This window comes from Dermochelys coriacea, chromosome 6 (assembly GCF_009764565.3).
Source record: "Dermochelys coriacea isolate rDerCor1 chromosome 6, rDerCor1.pri.v4, whole genome shotgun sequence".
In the NCBI taxonomy this organism is placed as follows: Eukaryota; Metazoa; Chordata; order Testudines; family Dermochelyidae; genus Dermochelys; species Dermochelys coriacea.
Window position 1 is genome coordinate 74224059 of NC_050073.1, and position 19579 is coordinate 74243637.

Below are 19579 nucleotides of genomic sequence, written 5' to 3' on the forward strand. Positions count from 1 at the left end.
ACTATGCTTACAGTTGCAAAGCAAAGCACAAAAAGTCAGAAAATTATTAAATTAATGTTTGCAGATTACTTTTTACTTAAACATTTTTTCATCGACACCAAAAAATTTTATGTTCCTACTGGTGTCATAGCAGCAGTTAATTCCTAGATCTGTGTTGTGATGCAAATAAAGAAATAAAGTTCATTTTGATCTGTAATGGATACTTTAGTTTGGTCTGTATTTGGCAAAGGATGGAAGTGTAGTTTTTAGTTTTTTGTACAGGGTATTTACAACCAATGGACAGACCAAAAAAAAAAAAAATCAACTGCACAAAGCATTTTGTTTTCCTTAATTTCACATTTATTCAATTAAGTCAAAACAAATAATTAGCTGTTAGCTTTTCATAAATTGGAGTACAGATTATCCATATCTATTGTATACTTCTCACCAGCTTCAGCCAGTTAACAGAAAGCAAGGTATTACTCTAGAATGATTTAATGTTAATAATGTATCAGGCAGATAGAAGACGGCCTGATTTTATGCTAGGCCTGCAGGGGCGAGAGCAGCCAAAAAACCTGTGCAGTATAGTAAATTAAGCAAATATGACAGCAGCAGAAGTGCAAACATAACTGGATTGCTAGATATGATAGTCAGCACTTCTTGGTCAGCAGTGTTATCTTACTTGGATTATTTTACCAAGTTTACATGCACAGACATTGTGAATAATTCATCAAAGTAATATTTAACATTAGGTCCCGCACTAATATTAGGAACATATTTCTACATTTTCCACCCAAAGACTGAATATAACCATTTAGAAGGATAATCTGGGAAATCCCTGTGTTATAATTAGTTGTGCTGCTTCTGAGAAATAAGATCTCACTAAGTTCAAAATTATGCAAAACCACACAATCTATTCCTTTCTTTCCCCCCATCATTAAGTATCATTATCCTCTAGATGTGACACTTATCTGCTTTTGACTCATCTCAGAAGAAGTTTGAGGAAGCATCTAAGGCACCATGTACTGGCATCTCTGTGAAGTAATGAATATAAACTAGTCCTTAACTTTACAAGCTCTTCCGATTTGTCTTTTGAGTTGCTTGTCCTCCTGATACCTAGGGCTATTAAAGTTTTGAGAGAAGTGAAATAAGAATTATAAATTGACCTATTCCTAATACGCATTTAAGTTGCTTTATGAGCCAGGAAACCTGTCATTTATACCCAGAATGAAATTCCAGATGTTTCCTGCTGATTTGTGCTTCTCAATTGGCTTAAACCTCTGAGTGCTTGTACTGTGTCTATTGTATGCACTCAGATGACACTTAGGAAGGCAGACAGCTTTACACAGCTCATCAGATTTTGCTTTTTGAGCTAAGGACTGGTTTTAGATTAATAACTTTTCAGGGACACTGGTACTAGACTGTTAAGTGAATTATGAAAAAAAAAAAATCATCCTGAGGGATCCACAGTTCCAAAATGTACAGTACTGGAACAGTGCTCAAGCACTAAATTACATCATACCTCAGGTTAATGGAAACACTGAATAGAAAGATCAGTAGTTTCTAAATGGAATAGTTGTTATAAAAATAACACTATCCCATCCTTGTGTTCCCAGTTTATTCCGGGTCTGTAACTTTTATATCTCAAAATAATTTTGTATTTTTTTTATTTGTTTCCATTTTTTTTTCCTGCTTCTGACACCTTCCCCATCCATAAGGATTCTGGAATAAGAACTTCCTGGAAATTTCGATTATGATGTTTTGAAGCAGAATAAAATACAGCATGCCCATCTGTAGATACAGTACATTTGCTTTGCAACATTAAGGATAGAAAAGTGCCATTATTAATAAATTCAGCATATAATGGTCAAACACACAGGATACACAGTTACAGCATCAAAGTGCCACTTAAAGCATCACGCTTCTAACACCTCTGGCACTTCACTGATTGATGATGATGATTGGTGGCACTGTACAGACACAGTTGTGAAGCAAATAATCCATTGTTTCATTTGGGATAAATTAGCTCTCACTAATAGGATAGTTCAGTATTTAGACTGTTCTGCTTGAATATTGACATTTTTTTGAACAGGCTATGTAATGACATCAGCAGAAAAATTCAATCTAACCAAACACCTTTTTTTTCCCTCTGAAACCAAATAACTTTTTTTTTCTCTGAAACACACTGGGATGCTGGATTAGTTCAGAGGGTTAATCTTCAGTTTGTTATATTGTGATGATAAAGGATGTCACTTTTACTGATTCACCTTCTGTTTTATCACTCACAGGCTGTTCTGGAGACTATTAGGAATCTGATGAACACAGACTGTGTGGTTCCTGATTGGTTGCATGACATCATCCTTGGATATGGAGACCCAAGCAGCGCTCATTATTCAAAAATGCCAAATCAGATTGCTTCTCTGGATTTTAATGACACCTTCCTATCCATTGATCATTTAAAAGCCAGTTTTCCTGGATATAACATAAAAGTAACTGTTGATAATCCAGCTCTACAGAAACCCCCTTTCAGGTGATCTAAGAATCTCGGATGTACTTGGTCTCAGATAGTCTGAACAGATAATTCTCCAATTAAATCATGGTATAAATCTCAGTCATTTCAGTTTATTCCTAAAAAGTACTATAGTGAAGCTGGTACTGGAAAACTAAGTCAGTTTAGTTCAGTGACTCAAGTATGTTCTTTTGCCTGATAAAATAGCTTATAAGAGCTGCTATTGTAATTTATTATTAATATGTAATATTGCAGTGGCATCCAAAGGCCAAAATTAGAATCAGGATGTTATTGTGCTACACCCTATATATATGTATATGAAAACATTGTCCCTGACCCAAACAATTGACAGTTTATAGGGGAAAGTGATGTATGAAGGGTGGGGTTACAATCAGTATAGCTTGTACATTTGACATCTTTTCTATCATAAATATAAAAAGTGTCAACTGTTCTTATGTCAGTCTAGCTATCATTTAATTAGATGTGTGTTTTGGCAGACATGAGTTTTGAAGGATGTAAAATGGGGGAGAAAGACAGTATCTTATGGCTCTGTAGTGGGCAATGTAGAATAAGGCACCCAGACTACTTATTATTTATTTGTATTGTGGTCATGGCCGGGAGCATCAGTCAAGGATCCAGGGCCCCATTATACTAGACACTGTACACATACAAAAAGATGATTCCTGGATCGAAGACTTTAGTCTAAGTATAATGTGATGGAATAAGTTGGGGAGAAAGGGAGGTGCAATATAATAATGGGACAATATATATGTGAGAAACTGTATACAACTAGTGGGTGAGGTGCAAGATGATATGTTCTAACACGGGTCACCAGTAAAAAAGTTTAAGAATCACTTTCACATAGCAAGCCTCTGAGTGCGACCCCCTTCTTGTAAATTAAAAACACTTCTTTTTAATATATTTAACACCACTATAAATGTTGGAGGCAAAGTGGGGCTTGAGGTGGAGGCTGACAGTTCATGACCCCCCACATAACCTCACGATCCCCTGAGGGGTCCCAACTCCCCTGTTGGAGAACCCGTTTTAACATCTAGAAGTTGTATTCTGTAGTTTCATTCGAATAAATCTCAAAATGCCATGTAATCTTTATTTTAATTTCTCTTGGGAAATGAATTGTAAGGATTTCCTGTCGTTAGAGGAATAGAAGTCCATTAAAGGCTTTCAAAATGCTGCTTCATCTGTAACATCTGATGATGAATGTAGTCTCCACATAAAGAGAAGATGAGAGCACTTATTGCCTATCACGGATTTCTCCTTTGATTTGCCCTTGCCCTTGCCACAAAAAGAAGTCCTTCACCTTAATTTATTGCCCCATTACATTGTAAAGATATTTCTTACTAATATGCTGTACCATGAAGAGGTGTCTCTCTCACAATACAATATTAAATGGAATTGGAGTATGCAGGAGCTTTTGTGCTAGTGTCATAAAAATAATGTAGGTGATCTGCAAAGGAGAGACACTACTACAAGGAGTGAGATATCACCAATGTTTACAGAAGAGTTCATTGCTTCTGTCTGTAGAGTGTCTATTTTCTATCATTAATTTATACTGACCCCACCTACATCCCTGCTCCCCCACTCCCTCTGTGCTATTCCATAGTATCTCACCTTACTGTTTGTTCATATTATCTCCTTTTCCAATTCTCTATCTTCTACCCTGTGTCTTATGACTGCAAATGAGGACAGGGAAAGTGTTCTAAAGTATACATTCTCTCGACCTCTATATTATTCCTTAAAACCAACCTCTTCAACCAAATCCTTTTGTGCCTCATCAATAATCTCACATTGTCTCTCTCCTGGATTGTTGTACAATTGTCTTGTCTTGAGTAGAGCTGGCCGAAACTCAGATTTTGGTTCAGGAGGAGTTTTGGTATTTCCAGATTTGTTTGGTTCAAATTTGGAATCAAAGCAAAATTACCAAAATTTCTTGGCAAACCAGAGATCCCTGAAAAATTGGTTTTGGAAGCACCAAAATACTGTGTTCCTGAGACCAACTGAATGAAATTGACATTCATGTCAATTTCCTGATTGCTACTTCCTGAATAGTAGCCATGAAATTGAAAAGAATGTCTGTTTCATTCTGCTGGCACTTTCAGGGCTGCTAGGCTCCCTGCTTGAACCAGAGCTTTCAGAGTCCCTGCTGTGGAGCTTGGAGCCTAGAAGTTTTAGGACTGGCTCCCATGGTCTGGGGCCATGTTGACTGCCCTGTGTTGAGGACCCCAGGGTTTTCAGACTTCTGGGGCAGCTAGCTGCACAGGTTGTCCTACTCCCAAGTGGGGAATAGACTTGGTGAAACATTTGACTCCAATGAATCAGCATTTTCCAACCCGGTTTAGTGTTGAGTTTTGTCTTACAGGTTGTAAGATCTTTGGGAAATTGACTGGCTTATTTATGTGTATAGAGTGCCATGTCATTTGATGGTGCTCTAAAAATGTATATGAAAGACTGTCTGACCTACTTGTGAAGGAAATGAAGTTGAAACTTTACAAATATGTTTTACAGGATAACTTTCCCACTAAAGGGAGGAAAAGGGAAGAAACGGAAAGAAGAGGATGGGAATGAAGAAAAGGCTGAAGAAGCTAAAACATTAATTGTGGAACCTCATGTTATTCCCAACAGGGGACCATATCCATACAATCAACCCAAACGGTAATATTATTATAACTTTGTGACTATGCAAGTACATAAGTAACAGTCCAGTGTCTGGGAGACCTAACAATTTGTTGTAGGTTGCAAATGAGTTTCCACATTGGTTTGGTTACACAATCAGGAATAATTTCTGCTTATAAAACAGAGAATATTTATTCTATATTTATTTATTTCAGTAGGTAGTAGAAGTGAGCTAGACTGAATTAAAACAGGAGTACTTGTGGCACCTTAGAGACTAACAAATTTATTAGAACATAATTTGTTAGTCTCTAAGGTGCTACAAGAACTCCTGTTTTTGCAGATACAGACTAACAGGGCTGCTACTCTGAAGACTGGATTAAGGCTGCTAAATTGTGAGTGAGTGTGCACAGGAGTTTAATGCGGTTTAGCTAATCCACTTTAAATTCAGACCTTTAGTTAATTTGGATTACATTTTTTGAATGCCCCATGTAGACAGTCCCTTTAAAAACCTTTTTTATATTTTATGCATTTACTGAACCTATTTTTGTTTCGTTACAGGAATACTATTCAATTTACTCATACTCAGATTGAGGCTATACGTGCAGGAATGCAACCTGGGCTGACTATGGTAAGGGCTATAATTATTAAGAGTTGTTATCACATTTCTTGTTGAAAATTATGCTGTTTAAGTTTAGGAGAGAGTCTCCGAAGAGCAGGTAACTTCCATTTTCTATGTCTACTATAATTGTATTTTGTGTTTTCTTCCTACTAGCAGATAAAGAAAAGGAAACACCTAATAATATCTTCTCCCTTAAACAAAAAGCAAACAAACAAACCAAAAAAAAACCTCTGAATAGAATTCTGTCCTGTGTTCCAGTGGTTGGGGATTCTTTCTGGATCTCTGAATTGGCATGCATGTGTGTGTTTGCGGGGGAGGGGGGATTACTAATTTTAGAGTACAGTGATTCTGTGCTGAATTTATGACTGTTTTGGTTGTATTTACAGTAATTGCAGTATCTTGGGCCTGATGCAGTACCCTCTGCATGCAATGAAAGCCTTTCTGTTGACTTCAGTGAGCTTCAGTCAGGCCCCTCAGGAGAATTTCAGTTCCATACTTCCAAAACTTGAGGACATAATCTATAGTATTGAATTTGATTTTGCTTGACTGTAGTCATGACCAGTGAAGGGTTTACAGGGGTCACAGTTCTTAATAAGTAAATTTTCTGCTCATAAGTGTCTTTCACCAGCCAGCTGTTCTCTCCTTAAAGTAACTACTCTTCTTTTTCCACACCACTGTTCAACAAGGAAATAGTGTCTCGACACTCAATGCTGCTTTTTGAAATTAGGCTTCATGCTATGTGTGCTTTCCTCTCCATCTCGTCTTATGTAGCACACAAACACAGAGGAAGGAAAGAAAATGGAACTTTACTTACTCTTCTTTCAGTGCTTGCTCATGTCAGTTCCATTTGAGGCGTGTGCACGCCCATGTGCAGTCGCTGCAGTATTTTGTCTTAGCTGTATCAGTAGGGTCGGCAGTGGCGCCCCCTAGAATGCCACGCTCATGTGTCAGTATATCAGGTGCTCTCTCAGTTCCTTCTTACTGCCCGTGGTGGTTAGGTGGAGTGCTTTTCCTTGCATAGCCATAGTTTTCATCTTTACTGACTTTGAGCCTTAAGGTCTTGCAAATAGTTTGTCTTTATAGTAGTTAGTTTTAAGTAGTTGTTACATGTAGTTAGAAGTTTAGTCCCAGGTGGGGCATGCCCCACTTTCCTGGGTTTAAGCCCTGTGTGGACTGTAACAGGCTTATGCCTATAAGTGACCCCCATAGCAGCAGCTTCAAGTGTTTGGTGGAATCACACATGAGACATAAGTGCTGTATTTGTAAAAACTTTCGGCCCCACATGCAGAAAGAGCAAGATATTTGTTTACAGGCTCTCCTCATGGAATCCGGCCTCAAAGCTGTTGCGCCAGGACTTGCCAAGTACCATTCCATGTCGCCAGTGCCCCAAAAGAAGGCAAGAAACACTGCTCCCCAGCACCAAGCAAGAAGGGCCATGGGTGATTGGGCAAGGAACCCACTTTGGAGCCATGTGTTTGTGCCTCCCCAGTTGGGGCCCTGAGCCCCCTTAAAAGGTCCACCACCGACTCCCAGGTGTGGCATGGGACCTAAACCACTGACGTCACTAACACCTTCACAAGCTCCCCCAGTGGCAAGAGAGCAGAGGCCTCCTCCTGCACTGCCGATGCAGCATGTGCAGCAGGTATTGGCAAACACTCCCCGCAAGGGCAAGCCAGTCGCTAAGACCCCTCAGGGAAGTGAAGCACCACCATCCCCTGAGACAAAGCAGCACTCTCCACTTCCGCACCGCAGATCGCTGGAGTCGCAGCCCAAATCCTCTGGGATTCGCCCTCGGTCACCGCGATCACAGTCCCTACCATCTCAATGCGGATCGCCTAGAGAGGTACACTGGTCTCCATACTACTGGTACCGTTCGGCCTCCTGCCAGTCATCCTCTCGGCGCAGGTCCTGCTCGCCTACCCAGTGGGAGCACTCTCCATCTTGTCTCCAATCCCCCAGCACTGCTCCCCTTGATACCGGCACCGATCTCCTTGTTACATGGGGATGTCAGAATCCCGAACGGGGCAATTTACCTGTTTCACTCCAGGCAATGTAAGGAGTAAATCAACAGGAACTCAGCAATTCTGTCAGGTGAAAGAGTAATGCAAGTAAGCATGCTCTTGTCTAACACTGCATTTTATTAGATTTAAGCATACACACAGACATAAGCAATAGGTTTAAAACATCCCAGATGTTTACCTATATTCTGAGATGGTACTGAGTAATCAATGACAGGTAAGCGTTGGCCAAACACCTTCCTGCCACGGAGTAAAGATGTCAGGAAAATGTCTCTCCCAGGATGGCTCCCAAGGACTGCTCCCAAATACACTCTATTAGCTAAGTTTTTTATAATTAACTTCTACAAAACACATAGGTCATAATGACCCCTCGTAAATCATCACTTTTCCTAACTTTTACTATCAGAGGCATCTAGACTCAAGGCTGTCCATTCACATGTCTTCTTTCGCTCTGTTTACTTTTTCTTCCCCTCCTCCCATAGTGGTTAGCAAAACTGCCAGTAGTTATGACCTTGTTTCTGAAAGCCTGTCTCTAAATTAACCTTTAACTGTGTGGTGGTCTATTTCATTAATTCATAGTGGCCGAGTGCACATAATATGGTTGCAATTAGCTTGATCACATTCTGGGTTATATACACCCCTCAAATCCAGGGCAATAGCCGCATTCTGGGTACCGGTCTCCGGCAACAGTCAGCAGGCAGACTCCGGCATCGACTGCCCCACCCTGGTCACTGGAAGGGGATTCCTTTGGCATGGAAGGGCAGTTCAGCCCCTTGCCTAGACTCCACCGGTATGAATGGGCATGCAACGTCGACATTGACGGCGCTGCCTTGGTAGCACAGCCAGTGGCCAGCACGATGACCTTATTGGAGTGCAGGAGGAGTGCTGGTCATGGCAATGCCCCCTTCGCACCATTCATCTGCTGCTGGCTCGACGCAAGAGCTGGCGGCACCAACGGTACAAGGCTTGGTGCATGAGGCGTGCTCGTGGGTCAAGGTAGAGGAGACTGCACCCATCCGTAAGCCTCCCTCCCCCTGTGGTACGGTCATCATCTTCATCCCCAGACAAGGTGGTTGCAGGACCCTCGAGGGCTAGCCTGCCAGACGATTTTAAAGAACAGCAGCCCTACTTTGACGGGTGGCCAACAACTTGGGCCTGGAAGTGGAGGAAATGGCCAAGCAGGGAGACACCTGTCAGCTCTAGCCCAGCCTGTGTCACACTACCAGTGCATGACAATGTCCTCAAAATTGCCAAGGCCCTCTGGCAAACTCCTTCATCTGTCCCTCCCACCTCTAAAAGGGCTGAAAAGAAATACTTTGTCCCAACCAAAGGGTTTGAGTACCTTTACAAACACCCTCCCCCAGGCTCGCTGGTAGTCTCTGCAGACAATGAAAAAGATAAACTAGGGCGTACCAGCTCAACTTCCAAAAATAAAGCAGCCAAAAGATTAGACCTGTTTGTGAGGAAAATTTATTCAACTGCCAGCTTACAATCCCAGGTGGCAAGCCATCAGGCTCTCCTAGAGGAATACAATTTCAATTTATGGGACTTCCTCCATAAATTCATAATTCATAAATTAAGGAGTCCTTCCCGCAGGATTTGGCCCAGGATGTGAGATTGCATGGGTTAAGACACTGAGGCCACCCTTCGCTTGTTGGGCATGCATATGCCGCAGTCTGCAAGAAACCAGTTCTGGTCACCAAGACCTTGGCAGCCTCGTCCAGAGTCTGCAAGGAGAAGGGACAGGAATGTTAGTTTCATCCACCACTGCCCTTCCTCTTACCGCTCACTTGCGCAGCCCGGTCTGGCAAAGCACCCTGGGGGCCAAAAGCGCTCGTTTTGAGGGTGTGGTTAAGAGCGAAGCCCCAGTCACCTCCCAGGATCCAGCTTGTTCTTTCCTCAACCATCTTCATTCCTACCATTCAGCGTGGTCACCTCTGACCGCTGGGTGCTGGAGACAGTGGGTTAAGGCTACACCCTGCAGTTTTTGGCTGCCCTCCCTCCTTGCCTCCACCCTCTTTCCTGTCCCTCTTCAGGGATCCTTCTTATGAACAAGTCCTCATTCAAGAGGTTGAGAATCTCCTGGATACAGGGGCGGTGGAGGAGGTCTCCTGAGACATGACAAACGGATTCTACTCATGTTATTTCCTAATCCCGAAAGCAAAAGAGGGCCTAAGACCTATTCTGGACCTGCAATGCCTCAACAAGTCTCTCAGGAAGTTGAATTTTTGCATGGTCTCCCTGGTCTCCATCATCCACTCCCTGGATCTGGGAGACTGGTACTCTGTCCTGGACTTGAAGGATGCCTATTTCCAGATTTTAAGGTCACAGACGTTTCCTCCATTTCATAGTGGGCCTGCCAGGTTTTCTTGTCCCACCTGAAGGGCAAGGTGGTGCAGGTCCTCATGGACAAAACTGCTTTAATGTATTACATCAACAGGCAGGGTGGAGCGACATCGTTGGCCCTTTGCCAAGAAGCTCTCCGCCATTGGGACTTGTGTGTGCATGCCATTCATCTGGTAGCCGTGTACCTGCTCGGGACCAGGAATGTGTTAGCAAATCGCCTCAGCAGGACCTTCTCGTCTCACCACGAATGGTCACTTCATCTGGAGGCGGTCAGTATCATCTTCCAAAAGTGGGGAACTCCCCAGTTTTGACTTGATCATGTCCCGTCAGAACTGGAAATGCCACGTGTTCTGTTCACTCTGGGGGATGGACAGTGGTTCCTTGTCAGATGCTTTCCTTCTTCCATGATTGGGGGCTGTGATGTACGCCTTCCTGCCAGTGCTGTTGATCCACAGAGTCCTCATGAAGATCAAACAGGACAGGGTGAAGGTTATCCAGATAGCTCCCGAGTGGTCTTGCCAACACTAGTTTGGCATGCTGCTGGACCTTTTGGTAACCGCTCCACTGCAGCTGCCTCTCTGGCTGGACCTGCTGTTCCAAGACCACGTCAGTCTCCTGCACCCAAACTTCCACTAGAACGACTTACCTGGCCAAGTGGAAAAGGTTCATGTGCTGGGCTTCAGAACGACAGTTTCGGGCTGAGCAGGCCTCACTGCAAATCCTGGATTATGTTCTGCACCTCAAACTTCAGGGCTTGTTCCTGTCATCGATCAGGGTCCACCTGGCTGCTATTTCGGCTTTCCATCCTCCGTTCCAAGGCAGGTTGGTCTTTTCTCACAACATGACAGTCCAGTTCTTGAAAGATCTGGACCGGCTATATCCTCATGTCCAGGATCCTGTCCCTCCCTTAGATTTGAATCTTGTACTGTCAAGGCTTATGAGGCCTCCCTTTGAACCTCTTCTTCTCTCCCAGAAGGTTTCTTTCCTGGTTGCGGTTACGTCTGCCTGCAGAATGTCTGAGATCAGGGCACTTACTTCAGAACTGCCCTATACAGAATTCTACAAAGATAAGGTCCAGTTGCGGCTGCACCTGGCATTCCTGTCCAAGGTAGCTTCTCAGTTTCATAGCGACCAGGACACACACTTACTGGTCTTCTTCCCAAAGCCCCATAAATCCGAAGAGGAATTTTCAGATTGCACGCCTTGGACGTCAGGAGGGCACTGGCCTTTATATCAACAGGACAAAGCCGTTTCTCAAGTCAACGCAGCTATTGGTTGCGGTGGCAGACAGGATGAATGGTTGCCCAGTGTCTACTCAAAGGATTTCATCCTGGCTCACAACCTGCATCCAATACTGCTATGAACTGGTGAATTGCCTCCACCGGTGATAGTCAAGGCACACTCAACTAAAGCACAAGTGTCATCAGTGGCCTTCTTGGCTCAGGTGCCGATCCAAGAGATCTGTAGAGCTGCTAACTGGTCGTCTATCCACACGTTTATGTCCCATTATGCACGTACCCAGCAGGCCCAGGACAATGGTGGCTTCGGCAGAGCAGTGTTGCAAACTGCAGGACTGTGAACTCCAAGCCCATCTCCGTTGGCACTGCTTGTGAGTAACCTAGAATGGAATAGACATGAGGAAGCACTCAAAGAAGAAATACCGGTTACCTACCTTTTCGTAACTTGTTCTTTTTGAGACATGTTGCTTATGTCCATTCCATTCTAGGTGTGTGCACGTGCGTGGTCGTTGGAGATTTTTGCCTTAGCTGGATCCGTAGGGTCAGCAGTGGTTCCCCCTTGAGTGCCGTACTCATGTGTCAGTATATCGGGTGTCGCCGGTCCTACTGACACATGAGTGCAGCACTGAAGGGGGCACCACTGCTGACCCTATGGAGATTTTTGCCTTAGCAGTATCCGAGGACTGTGCACGTGGGCGTGCACGCACACCTAGAATGGAATGGGCATGAAGAACAACAGTTACAAAAAGGTAGATAACCGTTTTTTCTTTGAGCGATGGTCCCTATGCGTATTCCATACGTGCCCACCGTGTGCCTTCCCCTGTGTATAGAGCGAGTCGGCCACTGGAACTGGTATATCATAAAACCCATATCCCTCTTGGCAGCATACCTAACAGGTGCAGAACTCCCTAGCAAGACAATCTCAACAGATATTTTTCCACACACCATGAATGGGAGATGAATGGTTCTGTTCTTAATGATATCTTCACTCAATGGGGAATACCATCTTGGGATCTCTTTGCCTTGCAGGAGAACAAGAAACTACCTATGTACTACTCCAGAGCAGCTCTGGGCCACAGCTTTAAGGGTGATTGATGCCCTGCCACTATTCTGATGGACTATCTCAGATATGCCTTCCCTCCCATTCCGCTAATACCACAAGTCCTGCAAAAGATCCATCATGACATGGCTCAGGTCATCTTCATCGCAGTCAACTGGCTGAGACGGTTCTGTTCTTTGGCCGCCTGAGGGTTTCAACCCATCAACATCTGATCATTTTTAGATCTGCTGATACAACACCATGATACAATCCTGCACACCAACCCAGGACCTTTTCAGCTTAAGGCCTGGTATTTGGATGGGCATCTGACATAGAGTGCTCATGTTCAGTGGTGGTTCAATCCAGTGTCAACCAAAGCAGGCAAGATTCTGCTGGGAGATGTCTGGCCAAATGGAAGTATTTCTCCTTTTGATCACATCAATGCCGGTTAGTTCCATAGTCTAGAATACAAGGAATCCCAATAGACTATCTATCTACCCATAAGACACTGGGCCTTTGTCAGTTCCTGGTGGGTCCATTTTTCATCCTCCAATTGAGAACCATACTATCTTTATCCATCCTATGATGATTTGATTCCTGAAGGGACTTTCCCACTAGAGGTGAAACCAACACCACAGTGGGATCTGTCTTGTCCTTTCAGTTCTCACCAAACCTCCCTTCGAACGGTTAGTCACATGTTCTATGTCCTATCTCTCAATGAAAGTGGCCTTCACCATCACATCAGCCAGGAGGGTAAGCGAGCTGGGAGCACTCACGGCAGATCTGCCATGAACCATCATTCATAAAGAACAGGTCTCTCTTCTCCTCTATGCAAAATGCATCCCTAAAGTAATTTCAGAGTTTCACATGAATCATACCATCTACTTATTGCTGTTTTTTCCAAAACGTATAATTGGAGGTTGCTCAATGTGCATGGTCCCTGACTAGTCCATTATCTGCCCTCCGTCCCCTTTCCTGCAGATCATAATCAGATTTGTTGTGAGAAAAGGAACTGGAGATGCATCAGTCACACTGTCTTTTATACTCTTGGTTTGGAGCATGAGGAAAACAACTGTGCCCGTGCAGACCAGTGGATACTACTTACTAAAAATCTCAGGACTCAGGTGCATGGTGCCTTTGTATGGAATACAGACAGGGATCATACATCTTGAAGAATCTCCAATTACAGTTAAGTTCGTTTTTATGGACTGCTACTGCAGTCCTAACTCATGTTAGTAGGCCCACTGAAATCAGTGGGACTACTCAGCTGAGAAAAGGCTGTAGGATTGGTTAACAACATAGTTTGCACTAAGATGAATGACGACCCTGTGAATGATGATAAATAAACGGCTTATAGTTATACTATATCTGCTGTTCCTGAGGGGTTCTTTTAAAATGAAAGAGTTTTTGGGCAACAGTAAAGTTCACTAGTGATAAGTGATTAAAAATTTCTTAGTTAATAATGACTTTTTCTAGAACAAGCCCATTGATTTGAACTGCTGGCTTTTTAATAATTATAGCGTTTGGCTAAGAATACACACATTTGTGTATGGGAGTCTCCTTTCATACCAATATTCCTTACTTGTCAGCTGGAAAGATGACTAGTAAATTTAAAATCTTTATTTCCATTTAGTAATATATAATCAACATATAAAATACTAGGGGGGAAATCTTGAGGTGATGCAGCTCTTTGTTTTATCTTGTTTTTTAATCTAGTATTATGTGCTGTTAATTAATATAATTTAATCTTTGATGAATCAGTAAGAATAACTTTTCCAGTATAAGCACAATGTATTATGAAGTACCATCTGCATATTTTTATTGGAAAGCTTTTGGGAATAAATTGTAGTACCTGATAGTGTTTAGTTCCAGCAATCCATAAAGAAAAAAATAACTACTGAGAGAAATCACGTAAAGTTTTGGTTATATTTTGCTAATCACTTATTTTCAGTTTAAAAATATCTTCTCTGATTTCAGAGAGCATTCTCTTAGACATAATGTGAAAAATTACATTTAAAAGGAGCATTTAGTAAATGACAAACCTCTTGCAATTTTTACTTGCTTGAGCCTACAAGATCTTGTTTTTGTTTGTTTGTTTGTTTTGGCAGCTGTTTGAGCCTGTCTCTTTCCAGTTCACTGTACAGTGTGACCCCATATTTTCATTTCAGTTATAATAAATAAAATGAACCGCTGTTGAGTATATTGTGCTTATTTATGGTAATGAGGTGTGATCCTGTTGTCCTTACATGAGGAGTCCAAATTGCATGTCCATAGGACTGCTTGTCTGAAGGAGGCAAGTAGGACTTGGCCCATATTGGTTGAAATGTCATATGTAGGTTCTTGTGACATTCTGATCAGATATGTGCTGTATTTCTTAACTCTCTTCAAAATACTACAAATTTGAGATTTTCTAAATATTATGGACACCTTGCTCAAGTTGGATTTTTGCTCACATTTAAAATCTTACGTGTAGAGAAAGTTAGTTTGCTTCAGTATATAGGGGTGAATCTGATGGCTCGAGGATGCAAATATGAGGTGCTCAGTCTCCAAAGTAGATCTGAGTTTAAACATTGAACTCCTCCAGAGTATTCTTCACATTAGCTCCCTCAGGTTCAAGGATAGCATTTGGCAGCTCTACTGAGTTTGGGTATGTAAAGTAAATTAAAATATATTTGTGACAGATGTGAATATAATAACCGGGGTAGACAGAGACAGATGGTTTAACTGCTTTTAAATCCATATGTTTCAAAAAGCGGTGATATTAAGGATAATGCAGCTACATCAATGGTAACTAAATCATGTGAATACAAAAATAAAAATACTGTATTTATAATCATAAATAGGCAGGGTGGAGTAAAATATGTCAATTTCAAAGCCAAACTCTTAATATGAAGAATTATAACTGAGATGTAGGATTATAATGTATTATGTTAAATTCTGTGCAGTTTCTTATAAATGTATTAATCTCAGATATATTGATAATGTCACCAGGGACAGTCTTAGATTTTGCAGATTTTAATTTGTAAATTAAAAGGGCAGGCCTCCTCAAGCTAGCATCCAACTTATGAATCTGTCCCACTCCTCCTTTCTTATCCATGATGCTTAAGCCTCTGCTCTTTCTTGTCTTTCTGTATTGTCCCATGTCTCATGTCCCATGTTTGAGGTTCCCCAGCCGCTTGTGACCACCCTACATGTATGAGGAAGTTTCAGTGACAGCCAATGCTTAATTTGTAATGAAAGAGGTGCCGGGGCGCAAGCAATTTTTTTACATTTATAACTGATGCAGCTAGCACAGTAGTGCTGGAGCAACTAACTGCCAACCCTAAACCCTGGCACAAAGTAAGCAGTGGTCACAGCTTACTGGTTTCAGATTGCACAGCATGGAATCAGAGACAGCAGTTTGTCTGTATGATCAGGTATATTCCCATTGCACAGGAGTCTGCATTTGCACATGGCTAAATTTTTCACTAAATCTTGTTGTATTTATATCTGGAGTCCACAAAAAAGTTACAAATTACACACAATTGACAATGAATGGAGCAATTTAGAATAGAATTTTGGTCATCAGCTTCCTAAATCAATGCTTTGTCAAAATAAAGATACTTCTTGGCAAGCCATCTTGTTCTACCAATTCATAATAACTACTTCTTCTTCCAGCTGGATAGTGGTCATATGTTACAAATTACCGCACATCTATACTTGTTCTTTTTTCATTTTGTAGGTAGTGGGCCCACCTGGTACAGGTAAAACTGATGTGGCTGTGCAGATAATATCCAATCTCTATCATAATTTCCCAGAACAGAGAACCCTGATAGTTACACATTCCAACCAGGTAAATGAACAACTTCTGTGTGACACTTTCTTGTACTACTCTATTTTATGTAGCTTCAATAGTACAGTTATTTCCATTGATGTGGACTTGAACAAGTTTGTGTGGAGTCTTAAGCTAGACAAAAACAGATTTGGAAGTTACGATGAAATCAAAATTTAAAATGTTCTGAAGTATGTTATCAGATGCATTTTCTGTTTAGGCCATTTAAGCGATTAGGGTGGAAATCAAAAAAGTTGCATATTGTTCTCCTATTAAATGTATGGGACTTTTCTGCTTCTGCTATATCTGAAATACCTATTATAGCCCCAGTCGTCCTATCTGGACTACAGAATTTTATACAGAATAACATCTCAATTTTACGCTTACCTCTGAACTATCATCCCAGTTCAACTTTTTTTGACAAGCCAGATACTATGGGCTTTCAGATATCAGGCAAGTTGCACTAGTGTAGGGTGTCCAGATGTTCCATTTTTATAGGGACAGTCCCGTTTTGGGGACTTTTTCTTATATAGGTGCCTATTACCCCCCCGCCCCTGTCCCGTTTTTTCATAGTTGCTATCTGGTCACCCTACACTAGTGTTACTAAATTAATATAAAATTCATCTAGCTATACCATGCAAACCCAAATATAAAAGGAGTACTTGTGGCACCTTTTGCGAATACAGACTAACACGGCTGCTACTCTGAAACCCAAATATAGACACACTTAAATCAGTTTAATCCTTATTTAAGTCAGTTTAGGTTAATTTGTGCAAAGCTAAACTCATTTAAGTGTGTCTATATTAAGGTTTGCACTGTGGGACTAGATCGGGGTCTGCAACCTGTGGCACGCATGCCAAAGATGGCACGCCAGCCAATTTTTAATGGCACGCTGCTGCCTGACGGGTCCCAGGCACCAGTCCCCGCTCAACCCGCTGCCAAACCCAGGCCGGGACCCCGGCAGGCAGCAGCGTGCCATTAAAAATCCTGCCTGCCCCAGTCCACTCTTCTCCATCGCCCCTCCTCCCCCCACCCCAACACGGGGGCAGGGTGAAGAAGCTTGGTCCTGCCAGCTGCTGATGCAGGGCAGGCGATGTCCCTTGCAAGGGAGGGGGAGAAGCAGAGCCACAAGTGCTCCGGGGAGGAGGTGGGGATGGGGTCTTGGGGAAGGGGGGTGGACGCAGGGCATATTACCTCCAGCCCCCTGCCATGAGCCACTCTGGGCAGGGGGCTGGGAGCACCCACACGACCCTAACCCACACCCCCAGCCCTCTGCCCTGACTCCTGCACCCTCCTCACACACCCCAGCCCTCTACCCTGACCCCTGCATCCCCCCACAACCCCAGCCTTCACTCCAGCACTCCCTACACCCCATGCCCTGACTCCTGCGCTGTCCTCACCCCCCCAGCCCTCTGCCTTGATCCCAGCATCCCTCACACACCCCAGCCACATGCCCTGATCCCTGCACTCCCCCATGAACCCAGACTTTACTCCAGCGCCCCACACACATACCTAGCCCCCTCACACCCCATACCCTGACTCTTGCACCCCCCACATTCTCACCCCACCCTGAGCACCAAACGGGAGTTCCTGCAACCCCCCGCCACATTCATACCTGCACCCCTCGCACCAAATGGGAGGTGCCCAGATAAGCATTCCACACCCAAACCTCCTGCCCCAACCCTGAGCCGCCCTCCCCCCCATTCTAGCTCCTGGCCAGTCCCTACACCCCAACCCCCAGCCCTGTGCTCAGTGCACTTCCACCCTCAGCTCAGTGCAGAGAGAGAGGAAGAGAATGGGCTAGAGTCAGGGAGAAGGTAGGTACCCATTCTTTGTGGGCACGGCCGGGATCCCAGACCAGCAGCGGGCTGAGCAGGGCTGGCAGCCGGGACCCTGGCTGGCAGGAGCCAGTGGACAGAGCCCAGACCGGCTGCGGACTGAGCTGCTCAGCCCACTGCCGGTCTGGGGTCCCGGCCGCCAGCTCCACTCAGCTTGCTGCTGGTCTGAGGTTCTGGCTGCCAGCCCCTTGCCAGCCGGGGTCCCGGCCATAGGCCCTGCTCAGCTTGCTGCCGGCCTAGGTGAACGGAATGGCAGCGGGCTGAGCGGGCCAGCAGCGTAAGATCAGCATTTTAATTTAATTTAATTTTAAATGAAGCTTCTTAAACATTTTGAAAACCTTGTTTACTTTACATACAACAATAGTTTAGTTATATAATGTATAGACTTATAGAGAGAGACCTTCTAAAAAACGTTAAAATGTATTACTGGCACGCAAAACCTTAAATTAAAGTGAATAAATGAAGACTCTGCACACCACTTCTGAAAGGTTGCCGACCCCTGGACTAGATCAGTTTAGTTACACGTGCAATTTTTTTGATAGAATCCAGGCCTATAATGCTTGTGTCTGGTCTGTATGTGAAAGACAAGACACAACACTTCCCTACATCCACCGTCTCATCACAGCCATAGAGACCTAATTACCTTTCTTATTATTATGTAGTCAAGAAATCTAGTTGTCTTCCTTATCTGTTCATCTTCCAAATATGATCAGGAAAACCTACCACTATAGCAGTCCAGAGATGCACCTTTAACTCATCCACCCCGTGTGTGTGTGTGTATTAGTCAGAAAGTGTCCTTAGGCCCTGCTTAGCAGCCTCCTCTCACTTCAGGCAGTATAAACCTGCCAATTCTGCTTGCCCCTTTCCTTAGATCAGTCATTAGGTCATGTAACATTATCATCATCTGGGGGAGTTCAGCCACTCTTAGTACATACCTCCCAATCTCTCTAAGTAACTTCCTCCATATCCCACCTCACTCCACAACAAGAGAGCAACCACTTCTGTATCTTCCACCAAAACAAATATAAGCAGTCATGCAGTTGACCCACAGCTCTCCCCACCCTTCTGTTGATTGGCTACAATCTGGAACAGTGGTATCCAGGCTGTGTCGGTACAGTGGTTTCTGTCTGAGTCTGAAGTAGTCCTGCTTTTGATGAAGCAAAAGGTGATGGGAGAGGTAATCCTTAGGGAGTTCATTACCTGCATATAGGCTAGTGTTTGCAAACTTCTGTACACAGGGATTCCTTTTAGTCATCAGTGAAATGAAGCCATACTGAGGTGAAAGCCTATAAACAGCACTACTCCATAACTGTTTAAGACAGAATGCGAAGTATATCCTATCCAGTTGAAACTACAGTGGAATTTTAGGAAGGCAGAGTTGAATTATGCAGTTGTAACGTAGCCAGGATATCTGCCAGGATTAGATAAAGCTTTTCCTGATTATTTGATAAATTCATGTACAATAAATGGTAAATGGACAAAATTTGGTTTGGGTGTCATTTCTTCATGACTTGTTGCTTTCATAGCAAAAAATAATTGTATGCTAAGAAG

At 43.2% G+C, this 19579-nt stretch overlaps 1 protein-coding gene across 1 annotated transcript in view; it reads left to right on the forward strand.

The window, feature by feature from the left end:
- The window catches only part of AQR (aquarius intron-binding spliceosomal factor), a 125163-nt gene that overhangs the window by 65173 nt on the left and 40411 nt on the right, over positions 1 to 19579 (forward strand). The window contains exons 23-26 of the mRNA XM_043516838.1: positions 2268 to 2509; positions 5012 to 5158; positions 5678 to 5747; positions 16101 to 16211. Coding sequence (XP_043372773.1) covers positions 2268 to 2509; positions 5012 to 5158; positions 5678 to 5747; positions 16101 to 16211 — 570 coding nt within the window. The remainder of the gene's footprint in view (positions 1 to 2267; positions 2510 to 5011; positions 5159 to 5677; positions 5748 to 16100; positions 16212 to 19579) is intronic.